Genomic DNA, 17,654 nt, shown 5'->3' with positions numbered 1-17,654 from the left:
ACGTGGACTTTCCATTTGCTTAGATCGTCTATGTCTGAGAAGATGACGGACTCGACTGCGAAAGCACAACTCTTCAACGAGTAAGTACGGTTTGCAACAGCGAGTATATTTCCCTGTAAATTGTTTAAAAAGATAAGTTTCCGCTATCATCGTATGGTTTGTTTTTTTTGCAATAGAGTTCAAAAAGTCTTAAGCGTTTGAACGGAAGATATTTCATGTTTTTGAAAACGCTTGTGGTCTTTCGCGAGAGAATTTGTGAAAGCGAAAAGGAGATCAATGAGAGCTCTTCGCTTCCTCAGATCCTCCGCTGTGATGCGGCTCCGCCTGCCCTCGTCACCGCGGTGCGGGAGGAGGTGTGGCCGCAAAACGTCGCCGTGTTTGCGTAAGTTGTCCAGTTGTGCTGAATTCGACTACAAATATACAACATTTAGGGCAATATTGACCACGTGGGTGCATGTATATTCTATACTATTATACTGACAATTAATTATGGTGCAACCACAAAACATTACTTAAACATCAACCCTATTCAATGCAAGAAAGTGGGCATAGCATGCAAAGCTATTCATGCATACTACTGCCTGCATACTGTGAATTTGGCTATTTAGTTGGAAATCAAAAATTAAGGCCAGATGGAATTTTGCCTGCCGATTTGTTAGTTACAAATTTTATTTGCATTGCATATATAGAGCAACATATAGTATGTTCTGTATAAACATATTGATTTGCCTGACCACACTGACTGCAAGTGATACTTAATATTTTCTGTAAGTACTTAAAAAAGAAAGAATAGATAAAAAAAAAAAAAAAAAGACCACTCTTATTTCTATTTTCTGTATTTACATTGACTTAATAAATTGTTTTCTTGATATTTCAACCATTTCTGTTGTCACATCATAATAGGCTCACCTGATATATTTTCTCTCTAGTCCTTACATAAATATGTAACTTTTCTCAGTCAATGATTTGTAAGTGCATTGAAGATAAACTTCCCCTTTACATTTTAACCAAACAGTATAGTTTGAGGATCCTGTGCTGCAAGTAACCCATGTTGTTCTTAGTTGTAATGGCTGTTGTCAAGGTAATGTCTGCTAATGAGTGGTGGTGTATTCACAGCGTGATGTGTTCCACTTGTATATGCAAGGTACTAAAGTCAGGAGGTAATTATGTTAACTCTTCACTCACAGAGTATGTTGCCTGATGAGTTGTTTGTTTTTTGACAGAAAAGGGGACTGATCGTATTGAGGAAGGCCAGCTTCATGTGCATCTGCCAACATGCATTGATTCCACCTGGTTTATCAGTAACTTATTATCCTAACAAGTTATAGCGAGCAGACCAGAACTGATTGGCTGTTTGGAAGAAGGTGGGATGGCAGTGGTGGTGGTGTCATGGCATTTCTGATGGTGGTTTGTGTGTGTGTGTGTGTGTGTGTGTGTGTGTGTGTGTGTGTGTGAGTGAGTGTGTGTGGTGTGTCGTAATGTGGACTAATGACACTGAATTATTCTCTTATTCAACCACAGCTGCAGCTTCTTTGTACTGTGCTAGTTGAAGTAAACACCTTACTTTTCTCTGACAGAAGACATTGGAAGTTCATTGGGCTGGATCTTATTTTCATCTTCTTTGTCCTCAGAGTTTGTCGTACAGGTAAGCATCCCGCCTGTGATGCCTCTTTGAATAACTTGTAGTTTACAAATGTTGCAGCATTCTTGTTTGTACATTGTTTACTGTGTTTTTCTTCAGTTTCATTTTGTCCACACTGATAATGGCACAAAATAAATTGCTTGCTTTATTGAATTTAAGCAGCTGGGGACATAATGAGCCTTTCCTTGTCTGTGTAGGTGGCATTATTTAGTCAGTTCATTACCCCCCTTTTTGCATAAGAGATGACCCTGACTCTTATTCCACAATCAATGCAGAGATCGCTCACATCTGTGTGTATTGGCAGATGCTTATTTTTGACCACCTGTTAATGGCACTTTTCTCTCCTTTATTACCCCTAACTGAATAACCTCTGTGGCTATGGTGGCTCATTCCAGACGTGATGAAATACATCGAGCTTTCTTTGCGTGTGCACGATCTGACCACCACGAAAAGAAAGACAGAAGTTGCACGGTGCAAATCTTAACCCACCATGTGTTTCACGCTGAGAATCCTGACTGCTGATGCCTTCGTGTAACATGGGAAAACACAATTCTTGAGTGCAAAACAGTGAAGAAAGCAGAGTGGAAATGCTTGCCTAAGAATGAGGGATGGAAAAGAACGGGAGGGGATGAGGGCGGCATGAGGAGCTAAAAGGATCGTGCTGAGATGGCTGATTGCTCTCCAGGGAGGCGGCTGGGAGGGAAGCTGAGAACAGAATTCAGACAGATGGGATAGGGTGGATGTTTTCAGACACATAGTCCCTTATGAGTGTGGCTACATTGTTGCCTTTGTTAAATTTTTGTCTATTGCCAGGGCAAATGGAGTTACACCCCTCCACACCCACACACACACACACACACACACACACACACACACACACACACCCACACCCACACACACACACCATACACTTAACTAATTGGATGAGACTCATGCTGGTATCGACTCACAGTGACAATCAATGTCTTAGTTAACGTTTCTATTTTGCATTTCAATATCGCCCTATTCGTGGGTGTTGCTGTAGTACATTGTGTTAGTTTTTGTGCACGCGCCATACGATGTTCTTGTATGCATTTTGACCTTTTCTGAGATTAATTATGGCAGATTCTTATTAGAAATTAGCACAATATACTGACACATGCAAAACATATTTATAGTGGGTACCAAATATTTGCCAAGTACTGGTTCCTTGCTGGAACTAAGGAATACTTGCTCATTCTTCAAGTGAGTGGTGACGTTGCTTAGAGTAACCCACAAGCAATATACTCTCATCTATAACCTTGATATTTTTTTGTTTGTCGCCATTCATACATTGATGGCATTGTTCATTTTGAGAGACTGGAAATATTGCTGCTAACCTGGCCTAAAGGTACTGTGCACAGACACATTATTCATTTGTACAATCTCCTTTATTCAGAAAAAGTGCTCTGTAGAGTGTGAATATGTGTGTGTGTGTGGCTCGAGCAGATGTGTTTTTGCTAATACAGTCTGAGAGCAGCCGGGCAGGGCAGGGCTAATAGACCCAATGACATCATCCAAAGAGAGAGAGAGAGAGAGACTGGGAGCATCCGAGCGAGCTTGCCTAAGGCAGTGAGAGGAAGCAGGCCGGCTCAGACAGAGAGGAGAGTGGCATGAGAGTGGGACAGTGTGTGTGCGTGTGTGTGAACAGGAGAGGACCAGACAATATTCACTTGACAAGGATATAGGACTACACCTGGAAGATTATCCCTCCAGTTTTCTCCCCTTTTTCCATTACACCTCTCCCCCCTCCCCTTTCCCCTTTCCCCTCCCCGCCCCCCCCTCCTTCCATCCTCTGGCAGTTATCCCCCCCTCACAGCTCCTGCTTCAGGCGGCTCCTCCGGGCATGCTCCTTAAGCCAAAGTATGGCCGCTTTCGCAATGAGTCTGTGACCTCCTCCGACGACCTGATGCAGAGCTTAGCCATGAGCGGCAAAGTTGTGGCCACACCGGTGGTCCCCTCCTCCACCCCGAGCCTTCCTCTGCCTCCTCTGCCTCCTCTGGATCCCACTGCCCGATCATCGAACTCTGCTGGGGCTGCAGCCCTGGCTGACTCCCCTTGCCTGGATGGAGAACAGGATGCCACCACTACCTTCTGCATGCTTATCCCTAAGATGCCCCAGTGGAAGTTCTCCAACTCCCTGCTCAGCCGGAGCCCGTCCAACTCCAGCTCCAGCTCCAGCTCTAGCAAGGACTCGAGCAAGACAGCAGAAGCTCCTTCCCAGGCCTCCCTTTCTTCATCATCACATAGGGCCGGTGGTGTGACCACAGCCAGCGGCCCTGTGGCCAGTCTCGCGGCGGTGCTTAACTCCTGTGACCCTGTTTGTGTCACCCCATGTTCCTTGCAGGCTATTCGAGGGCAGAGAGCTGTTGCAGCAGCAAACTCTGCCAGCCAGGGGGGGCACGGATTTGGGGCCACGGAGGCCATGGCGAGCCCTGGGGGATCCAGCAGCTCCAGGTCAGGAATGAACCGCAGGACAAGGGTGGAAGGTATGTGGCTTGGGGGAGAGGACTTCACCCAGAAGGGTAGCTTCATCCACAAACCCTCTCAAGGCTGGCTGCACCCTGACAAGAAGATTGCAGGACCAGGGGCCTCTTATATTGTCAGGGTGAGTCAGTGGGAACCTTTTTGTAATGCATTCTATATATCCATTGTGAAGGCACATCCACCTAATTTAGGATTTGTTTTGAAAGTGTGTACAACAAGAAGAAACAACTTTTCTTTCTGGTGCTCAGATATTAATTAACTGCTCACGTGAGCCAGTGAACCACATAATATTAATGACCCCCGTTGAAAGGTTGCTCTATCTGGGTGGGAAACAAAAGGACACCACAGTACCAGGCAGTTTGTTATGCAGCTCATGTGGCGCAGGCTGGGGAATACATAATTTAATCCAGATAGATGGCTTGGTGTGGCTAGTAGGGAGACTGCGTCAGGATAGCACACAGGCGTCAGGGTGGAGAAAGATAAACCATGAAATTATGTACACAGACTGTAGTCAGGATCAGTATTTTGCTGCACTGTTTATCGTAGGTTGTATGCATAATATACTATACTTTAAAACAATGCCCCTCTGTATTTACAGTGCATGTAACCTATGTTTGTTTGTGAGCTTCCACTGTAAGCTTATGGGAGTGGTGTTCTTTGTGTGGTTGTCAGGATTGTTTACATTCATGTGAGCAATGATTTTATTCATAAAATCTGATTTACAATCCCTCAGCAGACTGAATCCCAGTCTTTATCATAGTTAGTATCATTCAAGAATGCTTGAATGACAAGGAGTACACCAACTCATTGTGTTTTATTGAAAATAAGCTCAGGCTGCATTTAGAAGTGAATGCTTGGCTGTCCCAGCAGAGGCACAAGAATGATGTTAAATTAAAAAGGCAGTTTTGTCTCAAGAGAAATCATTATCTGTACGTGCTTGTGATTTGTGTTTACAAAGGGTTACCATCCCAAGCAGACTGCTTGACGTCAATGTCACTGATCTCCCCTCAGCGATCCCCCATGCCTGTTCACCTCCGCCCCTCTTGCACCGCTCTCCCCCCCCCCTCCTCCTCAAACTAATGGCGTGGCTCTTGATTAGCCCAGTCCGAGGCCCAAGCACACTTTCTAAGGGCATTATACAGGCACCATTCATTCCAAGATTCAATTATAGTTAATCACAGTCATTTGCATCATGTGATGTGGAAGAGGTATGGGAGGGGTCCAGTGATGAGTACGTATGAGCTCTCATCACCATGCACAGCTTTCTGAGATTCATAACAAGTGCTGCTCTGATATTTGATTGATATCTCACTTAACAAGCTTTTAACAGCTTCTCCGAAGGTGTACTGCAATAATTTTAGATGATCCGTGTAAGCTAATGTTTGAGATGCATTTCACGACAGCTAAAGCAGTGCCGTATGTGCAATCCAGTGGTGGCTCTGTGCAGGGAGGAGTACTTGCTGCATGTATTAGTGTCAAAGTGACAGTAGATTTCTGCTGTGCTGTGCCATTTTTAATCAGCACAGCCACCACAGCGCACAGCTCTCTCTCCCTCCATTTCTGTTTCAGTGTTTCTCTCTCTATCACACGCAGTCACTCCTCTGCTGGTAAATACACAGATATGATTCTTAGCAGCCTATTGGTTTCCTCCTTTGCACTTTCTCTTTGTCAAGCTCTGTGTCTGGCCTGCATCTGCCATCTTTGACAGCCAGGACACTGCAGCAACCATCAAACAAAGCACTGCAGCTGCCAAAGCAGCCACCATTTAGAGAGCTATATTAAAACCAGGCTGCTATCATTTCGTACTGTCCCCTTACAATCTGGTGCACTTCTCAGTCGGATTCTGAATATCTGTAATGTCATTTTTTGTAGCTATTGGTGCAGTTTCCAGAAAGGTGGTGCAACAAGTACATTTTGTGGTCTAAAATCTGCTGTGAGGAAGGAACATGCAAAATTTACGTTGGTGTTACTCATAAGATTGCATTACAAACAAGACAGGACTGTATGTAGTGAACTTAAAACAAACCCAAACATTCCCCATCTACAATATCCAGATACTGTTTGTTACCATGCAGCTGTCCGTAGCATCTGTCCATCATCTGCCCATCCCTCGTTACACGTTTCTTGACCTTGCCTTGCCGTAATGGTAAGATGAGAAAATATTAGATAATGAGCCGGGCTTAGGACATTTTCTACATTGATAAACAATAAAACCACTATCTGATTTATCTTGAAGACGGCAGCCATGATGCTACAAAGTTTGAAGGCCAGCATAATTAAATTTCCGTGGAATGCTTCTTGGAAAGTCAATGTTCCTGTAGTCCAAGGAATAGTGTGCTGGAGACTTGGTCAAAAGGCCAGGAGTATGGATATAGTGATAGAGGAGGGGGTGTGTTGTATCAGCAGATGAATGTGGGACAATGGAGGCATTGGCAGAGAGGGGGAAAGAAAAAAGAGAGACAATTTTCCTGATGGAAGACCCCCCCCCCCCCCCGGCTCCAAATCTGGTTAGAAAGCTCATTAAACTCTCAGGCTCAAAGGTTGCTCTCTTTCTGTCTCTCTGTTTGTTTGTGCTGCTGCTGTGTTGTCTGTCTGCTGTCTGTTGCAATCACAGACAGTCCTGGAAATTACGCTAAATATGACGTTGACTGAGCCAAAGTGCTGCAGGACAGAGAGCACCTAAATAATGTAGCACCAAATTAGTTTCGCGAGTTCGTGTATTTGCTGTGGCGTTTTACATCACTGAATTTTGCATGAGATTGGAGATGAGTTCTTGTATGAGAAGTCCTTTTTCAAACAGGAGACTCAATGCTCACATTTATATCAAAGTCACATAATTAGCTTTCACAGATGTTCATTATACACATGTTCCATTATACTGTCTTGATACTTGCAGAAATGTGACGCCGTAGATGTTAATCACCCCTCCATCTTTTCACTTAAACCTTGCAGTTAGGCAAATAAGTACAGGGCATCCTTATATACATTGATTGTATACACAAACACACTCACACTCGTAGCATCCCCCAGAGGCCAAAGAAGCTGCAGTTTGCCATGATTTGAGCTCTTAGAGCTGCTAATCTAGTCAAGGTGCCATTAGCACCTCAACCTGACAGCCATTAGGAAGCTGCTCAGCTGGCTGCTCCCCGCTTGGAGTACGGTTTAATGGCCTGTATGTGGATTTGAGTTAGGTTACGAAGCACTGTTGGAAGAAGCCATACTTGTAATAGAGGATTACATATTGTATTCTCAGGGAATGTCTACTGACATACTATATAGAAGAAATATTTTAAACATGCTTATTCGTTATGTAGGTTAATGTCCTTTTGCAGCATTTATTTTTGAAGTGATCCTGCATTTTTAAGACATCTAATCTCTTAACTCTCCAAACTTACTTTTGTTTCTCTGTTTGGTTTGTTTCTTTTTACAGTACATGGGCTGCATTGAAGTGTTAAGATCAATGCGCTCCCTGGACTTCAACACGCGGACTCAGGTGACAAGGTAAGCGGTGGCCACCTCTATTGTTTGTGGTGACACTGGAGAATTTGATCCAACGTGTATGAGATGAACCATAGTACCAGCCACTATGATATTAAACTGCTACCAGCAGTGTGTCAGTTCTGGGCTTTTATTTTTTATTTTCATATTATTATATCCATGTGACATGAGGAATGATAAATAAATAGCCACACCTGTAGCTTTTTGTTTAAAACAGCTAATTTTGCAAGAAATCTAGAGAAACCTCATTCTTGCTTCGCTGACAGCAACACAGTTTTGAAATTCTGATAGTTTATTTCACCAAACTCAGCCAGTTGCAGTGGAAATGTAATGTCAATGCAAGTATAAAGCATGTGAATCAAACTAAAGTCACAAGGTTTTGCACAAGGCCAGCGATGTAGTGCGGTGTGTCCCAATTAAGAGGCAAGCAAAACTACTGTCCATGTGTTCTGTGTCATGATAGGTCATCATATGTTATGTATAAATCCTCAGGGTCTTAGTATGTCTGTATGTTTTTATCCTCCACATGTGACGCTATTGTTATAGAAGCAGGATTCTTTGCAAGCCTCATGGGAGAAGTGTACTCCCCCACTCCCCCTCTGTGTCTCACCCTCCTCTCTCTCCTCCACAATCGATCGGCAGTAATCGGAGCCCACCCTGCATCCAAGGCTTAAGTGCAGGGGGAGGAGGCAGCAGAGATGGAGTGATAGAGAGGGAGATCTATTATTGATGATGTTTGCTAATGACTGTGGAAAGCTGCAGTGGCCCCCATGAACGCGCCGCGCTGGATAATGTCTGCGGTTGTAACTTCTTGAGGAGGAGGAGGAGGAGGAGGAGGAGAGTTCAAAACAAAACAGCAAAACAAAACATTCGCTAAGGCAGAAACGATGCCGAGCATAAGCTGACGACACCAGGTTGTGTTAGTATGACTGCATGACATCAGTTTAGTCATCACTGTTTTAGTGCATTGATGGTGTCTGTGTTTTGATTTTACATCCTTGCGGTTGTTGACCAGGCGTTTGACTTTCAGTGTGTTTGGCCTTAGTTTAATTCACTGCAGCCTTTTCCATTCAGCAGCACGTGTAAGGTAATTTATCAATGACAGCTTTAAAACGTGCTGCACTTCCAAATGTCCCAGTGATGCTAACAACACGAGGCCCAGGTCTCTGATTCCCTGGGGAAGATGGGACCGGCCATCTGTCCTGCAAGACAAAAATCAGTGATAGTTTTAATCAATCAAGCCGACTTTATAGATATTTTAGCATGTGTGAATTGTTGCTGGATTCAAAAGCAGCTTTAGTATGAGTCCTGAGCTGGCCTTTTTTTCACCTCGCAGACTTGCACACCAGTTAATTTACTCCTGGAGAAACCACAGCTAAACATTCAGTGCTTGTCAGAATTTCAAAAATGCACTTCGGCTCTTAGATTTGAAGAAGTTGCACACTCCCAACAGCACTCTGTGTCACGGTGTTGAACAGCAGCACCAGTGATAATGAGGGCCAGCAATGTATTGCAGGGCAGATACCGAAGCTGCGGAGGAAAACAACAACAGCCCATCTCTCTCCTCCTCCTCCTCCTCCTCCTCCTCCCCTGCTGCCCTCCCATCAGCATGACTCATTCGAACATCGTGGTGTTTTTTCAAAAATCCCTGAGAAGACCTTTACTCGAGATGGGGCCCGGGACGCTGCTTTTTAAATATTTACGAGCCACTTGATAGGGGCAGCTGGGTTCTTGACTGCTGTCCCCGCTGTCCCCTGGCAGCGAGAGTGAGAGCGCGAGCCCCAGCCTCACTCCCGCCATCAGACACACAGGGGACAGGAGCTTTAAACGTCCATTAGGCAGCCATTCCCAGGAGTTATGGCAGCGTCACTGCAAAGTGGCAACAAATCTGCAGAGAGAATTGCACTGCGGAAAATAAATGTGACTAATGATGCCGTAAAGAAGCAGTGGAAGATGTGGAACTGCACGGACCCTCTTGGCTCAAACGATGCTGTTTATTCCTCCCAAATTTGACAGGGAATTGAACAGGAGAGTAATAAACGCTGTAGATGATGGTGATTGTTTTCTTTTTGCGAGGTTCCTTGAGCATCAGTGTCAAGAGCTAGTTTAGTAGCAGTGAACAGACCTGCTGGAAATCTTTGCTTGACCTTTGAACTGTGATGGGTGTGTGACCTATGACCTCAGCCCGAGGGCAGGAACACAAAGCCTCTGTTCATGTTTAACCTCAGGTTTTTCCATCATTGTGATGCAGCAGTTGTTTTGTAGCTTAACATGTAAAAGTTTAAATGTCGGTTGTGCTCCCCTCACTGCTGCCGCTGGATAGTTAATATCTGCACAGTTAACAGGAATCTGTGTGACCGTCAGAGAATAAATGTGTCCTTGTAGATGTTTGCTCAGTTGCCAGTGTGTCCCACCACAGTCTGACCGTTGACCTTTCTTCATTCCTCTAATTAGGGAAGCCATCAACAGGCTGTGTGAAGCTGTGCCAGGCGGAAAGGGAGCTTGGAGGAAGAAGGTTAATAGTAATAATCAATCTTATTGCATATTTCATCATGTTAGATGGGCTCAATTCACCAAACAGTGTTTTTAAAAAACGGATGTGTGAAACTCTCTGAATTTCGATAAGTATACAATATGATAAGTGATATAAAATATGGTTATCTCTCAAAACAGCTGCAGTAAATAAAGGATGACATTTCTGGTTTCTGCATGTAAGAGCAGTTTTAAATCTGTGATGGTTATTTCCACTGTACTCTTTTCCCTCTTCATGCAGGCCCTGAACAAAGCCCTGCAGTCCATCATGGGAAAGAGTAACCTGCGATTTGCAGGCATGAGCATTGCAGTGAATATTTCCATAGATGGCCTTGGTCTGCTTATCCCTACCACACGACAGGTATGATGGTAAACCACCATAAGTTCATCTGTATAAGGATCAGACTGATATAATGGCCTTTATCTTCTTGTCCATCTGTGTTGTTAATATCCACATGAATTAATAATGAATTGTTAAAGTAGAATACTGGCAAACCTCTGCCTCTCTTGTATCCACTTGTCTCTTTCAGGTGATAGCACACCATCCCATGCAGTCTATCTCATTCGCCTCAGGGGGCGACACAGTGAGTGCAGCGTTTAACTCCCACCTCTCCTTCATGTTGTTGTTGTTGTTGTTGTTGTTGTTGTTGCTGTCGGAATGGAAATGTTGGCAGACTGCACATATCTGACCGGACTCCATTTTCCTGGTTTCCAGTCTCATGACCGGAGAATCAATGAGGGCTTTAATTTAGTTACATAGGTCTAATTTATCTGGTCAAATTGAATTTTTCTCCCGTCTGTTGCAGGACACGCCTGATTATGTTGCATATGTGGCCAAAGACCCAGTGAATCAGAGGGGTAGGTCCTGAAAAGCTTCTCCTTTAGCTGCCTGTTTCATAACCATCAATACAAGGGTTACTCAGATCACGTCTACAATTTATATTTGTAAAAAGTTACATAAAGCTACTCCAATGAAGTTATTCCTGATATCAAAGTAAACCTTCAGAATGTAAATTAATGATGCTTCTCAGCAAATTATCACAACCATTAAAAAGAAAAAAATCGAAATTACCACACAGTGTTTTGGCGAAGCAAATGCTTGAAATAGTGGGATTAATACTTCTCTTGTTTTTCTCCTTCAGCGTGTCACATCCTGGAGTGCTCAGACGGTTTAGCCCAGAGTGTCATCAGCACCATCGGCCAAGCCTTCGAGCTGCAGTTCAAACAGTACCTACACAGTCCTCCCAAAACCATGGCGTCTGTGGAGAGGTAACACGCCAAACTTATGGTTTCTATGAAAAGATGAAAAGCCTTTGAAGAATTTTTGTTACTGTCATCCATGTATGTGGCAGCCGTGGGGCACTGACACAATAATAAATCAATGATTTGCAGCATATTTCTAACATAAGAAATACCTGTATATTGCATCTACAACAAAATTCTAAAAACTATTAATATAATACAGAGAATGTAAAAATCAATACAATTTTCATATACATGAAAGATTTAAACTTGCTTACACTTGCAGCAAATGTTTGAAGACTGACACCCAGAGGAAGTGAAGGTGGCTCTTTTTATTTATCATACTAATGTTGACATAAATTCTCATCATGAGTCCTGCACAAAACAGCTCAGTCACATTTTCCACCACAAAAATCTGATCTACTGTGCAACTCTCACATTCCTTTGTTATTTATGACAAGGAGACGCGATAGTTTGTTCTTGTATTACCTCAGGATCCATCCTATCGTATTGATCCCCATAGATCTTCTCACCCCTTCGAGCGAACCTCAGGTGTTGCACTGATGCCACTGCAGACACTCCGGACTCTGAGTCTTTTTCTATTCTGGTTTCAAATGAACGCCTTCCTGCTGCCAGCAGCGGCTCTGGTGATCTAAATAAATCTCTAGCAGATTTTATAGATCACTTTCGGATGTGGAGATGTCATCTGATCGGACTGAATCCATTTGAGAACCCAGATCTGCTTATCATCATTATCATCATCATCATCATCATCATCATCATCATCATCACTATTAATATCACTGCAAAGAATAATAATGAAATCATAACTATCAGCATAATTATTGTTTAGATTGTAGATGTTGTGGTATTGATTATGAATACTAATTCTGCTTTCACTGTAAGATTTGGACCTGCATCAAATGCACCTTTCTACTTATGTCCCTCTTTAGGTCTGTGAGGACAGAAGAGCCGATGTGGGGGGAGGATGAGGACTTCTCGGACCACGATTACTACAACAGCATCCCAGGGAAGGAGCCTCCAATTGGGGGAGTGGTGGACTCCAGGCTCAGGCCCAGCGGAGCTCTGCTGGGTCACATCCACACCCAACCGCAGAGCAAGGCAGCAGCACAGGTGAATCCCCAGGCATGATTTTGCAAAGGTCACAATCTGGATTCTGGTGTGTTAGCCTTAGCTGTGCAGTATAGTTTTTTTCTTCTGACTAATCACCATATGGAAGTATGTGAGCATGAGATGCAACCTTATCATCTAATGTTATCACAGATGTAATCAAAGCTACATCTGGTTGTTATCAGGAAGTGCACGACTATCCTTTACCAGACAATGACAGCCAGACTCAAGCTAAACTCTAAGATACCCACCTCATAACCTGGTGACTGATGTGTTTTCCTGCTCCTTCCACGTATTGTTTACATGGAAGTAAACAGGAGCATGAAAATATACTCTATATCTGTGTTCCTGATGCGCCTGCACCAAAATTGCCAGAGACAGATATGATTAGATAAAGAGCCTTGGCTCTTCCGTTGCCTATCGGGTCAGAGGAATCATCGCTCTCTCCCTGCAGCTTGTTCAAACATACGGTGACATGCTGTAGCTAATGTTTCAAATAGAGTGCTTCAAAACTACATTAAGTTGGGACAAGGTATGGAGACACAGATGTATTTAGGATGTGTTCTTCTGGTGTGTGTGTGTGGGTTTGCAGATGGGCTCACCAGCTCGCAGGGAGCAAGCGTCTTATCCCCCTGGCCAGCTGTGCTATGAACTTCACTGGGACACTGACACGACAGGCAGCTCAGGTGAGACACCCTGTGGCGGTGCGCAGGTATAACATCTGCAAAAAAAACGGATGGATAGATGTGGAGGGTGTGTGTACTTTTCTTTTTGAAAATGCGGCACAAGTGCAGTCATCGCTGGCCTGAATGAAATTTACTTACCTTCTGGCACAGACAGAGTTTGGACCCTTCTCAAGATCAGCCTGATAGGATGAGGATTCTTTTTAATCAGGGCGGCCGCACAGATGAAAGACTTGGCGTGAGACTGTCTGTCATCTTTGATTGGAGGGAGGCTTGGATCATCCTCAAGATTCTCTGAATTCCATTTGGATTGTTATGACAGTTAATCTTGAGAAATTATTTTTATTAGTTTGTGGAGGAATTCAGTGCAGACCACACCATTCTTTTCGGGAGGCATGGGGTATTTGTTTCCACAGATTTCTGTCACGGTCTCAGTTTCTCTGAATAAATTCTTTATTGAATTTTTATAGCATCATTAAAAAACAATATAAATAAGTTATTCATTTTTTTTTTCTAATACTATTATTCTACATTTCCAACTCTCTCCACTTCACAGTGAATGAAGTTAGAATATAAATTGCATAAATCGCTTCAGTCAAATGTTATTTATCTACATCATCTTTCGCTCAGATTAGTGCAGTTCAGAAGTACGAAACGTAAAAGCAATCATCAACGGTCCAATAAGAAGAGAATGACAATCTTTATCATTGGAGGCTACATAAGACAGATTTATAGGCAATACATGTTCACTTTAGTGCAAACTGGTTTAACTATATTAGCTTATTTATGGACAAAAGCTACAAACATACTGTGGTGTCTAACAAAACTCAACATTTCAAGTTCTGATTTCAATCACTAGAGGAGGCCAAAAAAAATAAGAAACGTAATATTTTTCCCTCTCACGCACACACACACACACGTCTAGTCATGAGTCTAAAGTGTACTGAGAACTCCTGTGATCCTCAGGTGTGACATCGGATGGTTACCTGTGTGCTGACGGCCAGCCACCAGGCAGCAAAGATTATGAGGAGCATCAGTATGTAAACACCCAGAGTTTGGAAAACCTGGATTCACGGTGGCCTGAAGGGCACAGAGGGACCAGGGTACCCGACAGTCCCAAAAAGGACCTCTTTGACATGAGTAAGTCCTGAGAGTCAGCGTGACACATTCCGGCAGATGTAAGGAAAATAAACTCTGTTCATTTGAAACGTACTGTAGAGTGACCACACTTGCACTTTTGAAACATCACTGTCCCTGTAGGGCCTTTTGAGGACGCCCTGAAGCTCCACGAGGCCTGTGGTGGAGCTGCTGGGTCCAGTATGTCTGCTGCAGCTGGAGGTGTGCGGGTGCTGGAGGACCAGTGGCCGAGCCCTCCGCGCCGTCGAGCCCCTGTGGCCCCAAACGAGGAGCAGCTCCGCAGGGAGACGTGGTACCACAGCCGCATGAGCAGACGGGACGCAGAGAGACTCCTGGTCCGGGATGGAGATTTCCTGGTCCGGGAGAGCACGACCAACCCTGGACAGTATGTGCTAACCGGCATGCACTGTGGCCTGCCCAAACACCTACTGCTGGTGGACCCAGAGGGAGTGGTGAGTCTTATAGCTGCACTCTTCCCCATTACAAATTAGTCTTTTTCATTTTCTGATTACCTAATTCTGAGAAGTTGTTTATTGGATGTCATCTGTAAACACTGAGCATTGTTTAATGTGACAAACTGGGTGTATAGAAGGTTTGCCCTGTCTGTGGTGAACACCAGAACTTACGTCCTCCCATCTGTTCTACACAGGTCAGAACCAAAGACATGTTATTTGAGAGCATAAGCCACCTTATCTCATACCACCTGAAGAACGAGCTGCCCATTGTGGCGGCAGAGAGCGAGCTCCACCTCAAACAGGTGGTCAGGAGGAAACAGTGAACCACCTGACCCTGCGTGGGACGGCAAGCATGTAGGACACTATGTATGTACAACCAGATTGTAAAGACAGTGGGCTCTTGTGTAAAACATAAACAAAACAGAATGTGATAACTTGCTAATATATGCTTTTTGACATATACTCAATTGACAATGGGAAAAAAGACAATATATTTTAATGTTTCATGTTATATATATACTTATTCTGAATTTGATGCCAGCAAAACAAAAGACTGGGAAACACCTGTTTGGAATGTTCCACAGCTGAACAGGTTAATTGGTAACAGGTGATAGTGATTGGCCATGAAGGGGGCGTCCTCGAAAGGCTCAGTTGCTCACGAGCGAGGCTAGAGTGAGGTTCACCACTTTGTGGAGACATGATTGTACAAAGACTATTCCTACATGGGCCCAGGGACACTTTTTTAAAACAAATGGAGGTAAACAGTTTGTTTGCCAATGATTGCATTTTGTCTTACTTGATGTTTTTCACAGTGTCCCAAATTTTCTGGAGTTGGGGTGGCATAAGTCCCATTAAAATGCATGTTTCAAGAATCTACATATAATAACTGGAAAAACCAATGTACATACAAGCCTAAAAATGACTGTTTGACCTTCACTCCGTGCTTAAGATTTTCCCTCTTTGTCTGCTGTATTTCACAGATGAATTCTTGCGTCCCCTTGCAAAAACGAATGGAAATCATTTATCCCAGATGGAGATTTATCTGGAACAAAGGACATCACTGATATTTTCTTTCCATCAACAATTCTACTAAGGAGAGTGAGGCATCTGACACCTCCTTGTACTTTCTCTGCCTTTTGCCTGCAGGATCAACCAAACTATCCCTCATCTGTCACAAACTCCTCAGCATGCAGCTATTAAGCTAACAAACCAACCAGAACCCACAGCGTGACTCATATCAGAGTCGGAAAATTGTCAGCTGCTGTCAAAAACTGAAAGCGACTGTTCGAAGAGGACTCAACTTCAGGAAATGAAATGAGGATTTCTTGCACAGAGAAGTAATGTCCTATGATTTTGGTAATAGCGAAGAGCTTCCAGTATACCATGACATGCCCAACCAGTCAGTCACAGGTCGTCCACCGAACAAAAAACGGACATCGCCAGAACAAAACTGCGTCAGGTTATTCAGTAGTTCATTTCTTTATAAAAGCAAGAAATGAAAGTGCTGTGACTTTAAGAGACAATTTAAGAAATGTCTGTTTCATTGGAATGTAAAGACTGTTTGTTGTTACACGTGCACAGGTCTGCAGTACTTGACTCTGAGATGGCACAATGGAAACACACTGAACACGATTCAGTGCTGGATTTCTCAAGCAGCCACACATTCTTCTACCTTTTTGTTGTTTGTTTGTGTCTCCATAACAAAAAAAAAATCATGCAATCTTCATATAGACAAGCAGACGTACGGTACATTGTCTTGAAAATGGGACGTTTTGTCACATTTACCGTAAATATCTGTCATTTGTGCATTCGTAGGGGCTGTTCTTAATTGGTTAAAGACATGCTGTTTGTGCCGTATAAGCCTGTGAACATTATCGGTCAGACTGTACTCACATCAATACCGCGTCTCGGGTTAAAACCAACTACTCTCCATACACACTCAGTATATCCACGCCTGTATTTCCACAGCCCGTCCAACTTCAGTGCCTTAATAACTACAGAGACAGGCATTTGTGTCAGAGTGTATATAATGTGCATTTATGCTCCTAACGCAGAACACTAGTTTTCTTGCCATGCCAATGAATGACTGAACGAACTTCAGGATGATTAAGCTCTTATACTTGTCAACAGTCATGTAAGCTGCTCTTGTTATACTTGTTATACTGTCTTATTGTGTCATGGCTGTCGTTGTCTTTATGTGCATCCCTCACAACAATCCCCTCAGTGGACCTTTTTCGTAGAAAACACTAGTCTGTATTGACTGATATTAAAGACAGGGGTTTTGGACTTGAATTTAAAACCTTTATTTGTCCCAGCTCAGGGGAATACATCACTTTATTGATTTTCCTCATCCCACATCTGTCTTCACATCATCTTGTGTATTTCTGCTCCTTGGCTGCAGTGACAGAAAGTTTCCTACCCCATTTCTTTCCAATCTAACGCTGGATTCTTACTATGCTTTTTTGCATTTCTCTCTGTGTTATTAGCGACATATCTTCAATCAGGCCCTCCACAGTTCTTAGCTACAGCCTCATGAACGCACAGAGAGATGAGGTGAGCTGCAAGGCTTCTGGTGAGGTCCAAATGATTCATGTAATTCTTTCAGATCTCCTTCTTTTTGCTTTCTCAGGAACTTCTTGGCTCTTTTCCTCTTTGATTAAATTTAATGGCTTTTTGTCAATAAAACTAATTGAAAAAGAGGGTACAATTCAAATTGTGTGTTGTCGTTTGTGACTCTTCATGTCTGCCAGCTAATGAGGCAGCTCCAGTTAAGCCCAACCATTCAACTTTCCACGCACACATGCTGCAGCCAAATTAAAACTTCAGATT

The 17,654-nt window shown here is 43.4% G+C and overlaps 1 protein-coding gene across 2 annotated transcripts; it reads left to right on the top strand.

Annotated features, from left to right (window-relative positions):
• The first annotated feature begins 3,260 nt into the window (after window positions 1-3,260).
• Window positions 3,261-17,532, top strand: shc2 (SHC (Src homology 2 domain containing) transforming protein 2). 2 transcript variants are annotated; one of them, XM_076726112.1, is made up of 13 exons: window positions 3,261-4,268; window positions 7,578-7,648; window positions 10,100-10,160; window positions 10,419-10,538; window positions 10,708-10,761; window positions 10,984-11,035; window positions 11,320-11,446; window positions 12,373-12,553; window positions 13,143-13,236; window positions 14,200-14,373; window positions 14,494-14,822; window positions 15,020-15,191; window positions 15,806-17,532. In XM_076726112.1, the coding sequence occupies exons 1-12, from the start codon at window positions 3,507-3,509 to the stop codon at window positions 15,146-15,148; spliced, it is 2,154 nt and encodes a 717-aa protein (XP_076582227.1). In that variant the 5' UTR covers window positions 3,261-3,506; the 3' UTR covers window positions 15,149-15,191; window positions 15,806-17,532. The 2 variants fall into 2 exon arrangements, with proteins under 2 accessions (XP_076582227.1, XP_076582228.1); XM_076726113.1 differs by having other exon boundaries at window positions 3,507-4,268; window positions 15,020-15,171; window positions 15,806-15,885.
• The last annotated feature ends 122 nt before the right edge of the window (window positions 17,533-17,654 follow it).

This window comes from Chaetodon auriga, chromosome 3 (assembly GCF_051107435.1).
Source record: "Chaetodon auriga isolate fChaAug3 chromosome 3, fChaAug3.hap1, whole genome shotgun sequence".
Classification (NCBI taxonomy): Eukaryota; Metazoa; Chordata; class Actinopteri; order Chaetodontiformes; family Chaetodontidae; genus Chaetodon; species Chaetodon auriga.
The sequence above is the reverse complement of the archived record's forward strand: the minus strand, read 5'-3'. Positions and strand labels throughout refer to the sequence as shown.

What these genes read in the sequence shown, in the direction of transcription:
- shc2 (XM_076726112.1), top strand. Translation starts at nt 3,507, where the DNA reads ATGCTCCTTAAGCCAAAGTATGGCCGCTTTCGCAATGAGTCTGTGACC. An exon ending in GGGCCTCTTATATTGTCAGG is followed by an intron (nt 4,269 to 7,577) that starts GTGAGTCAGTGG and finishes TTCTTTTTACAG; the next exon opens with TACATGGGCTGCATTGAAGT. An exon ending in AGACCCAGTGAATCAGAGGG is followed by an intron (nt 11,036 to 11,319) that starts GTAGGTCCTGAA and finishes TTTCTCCTTCAG; the next exon opens with CGTGTCACATCCTGGAGTGC.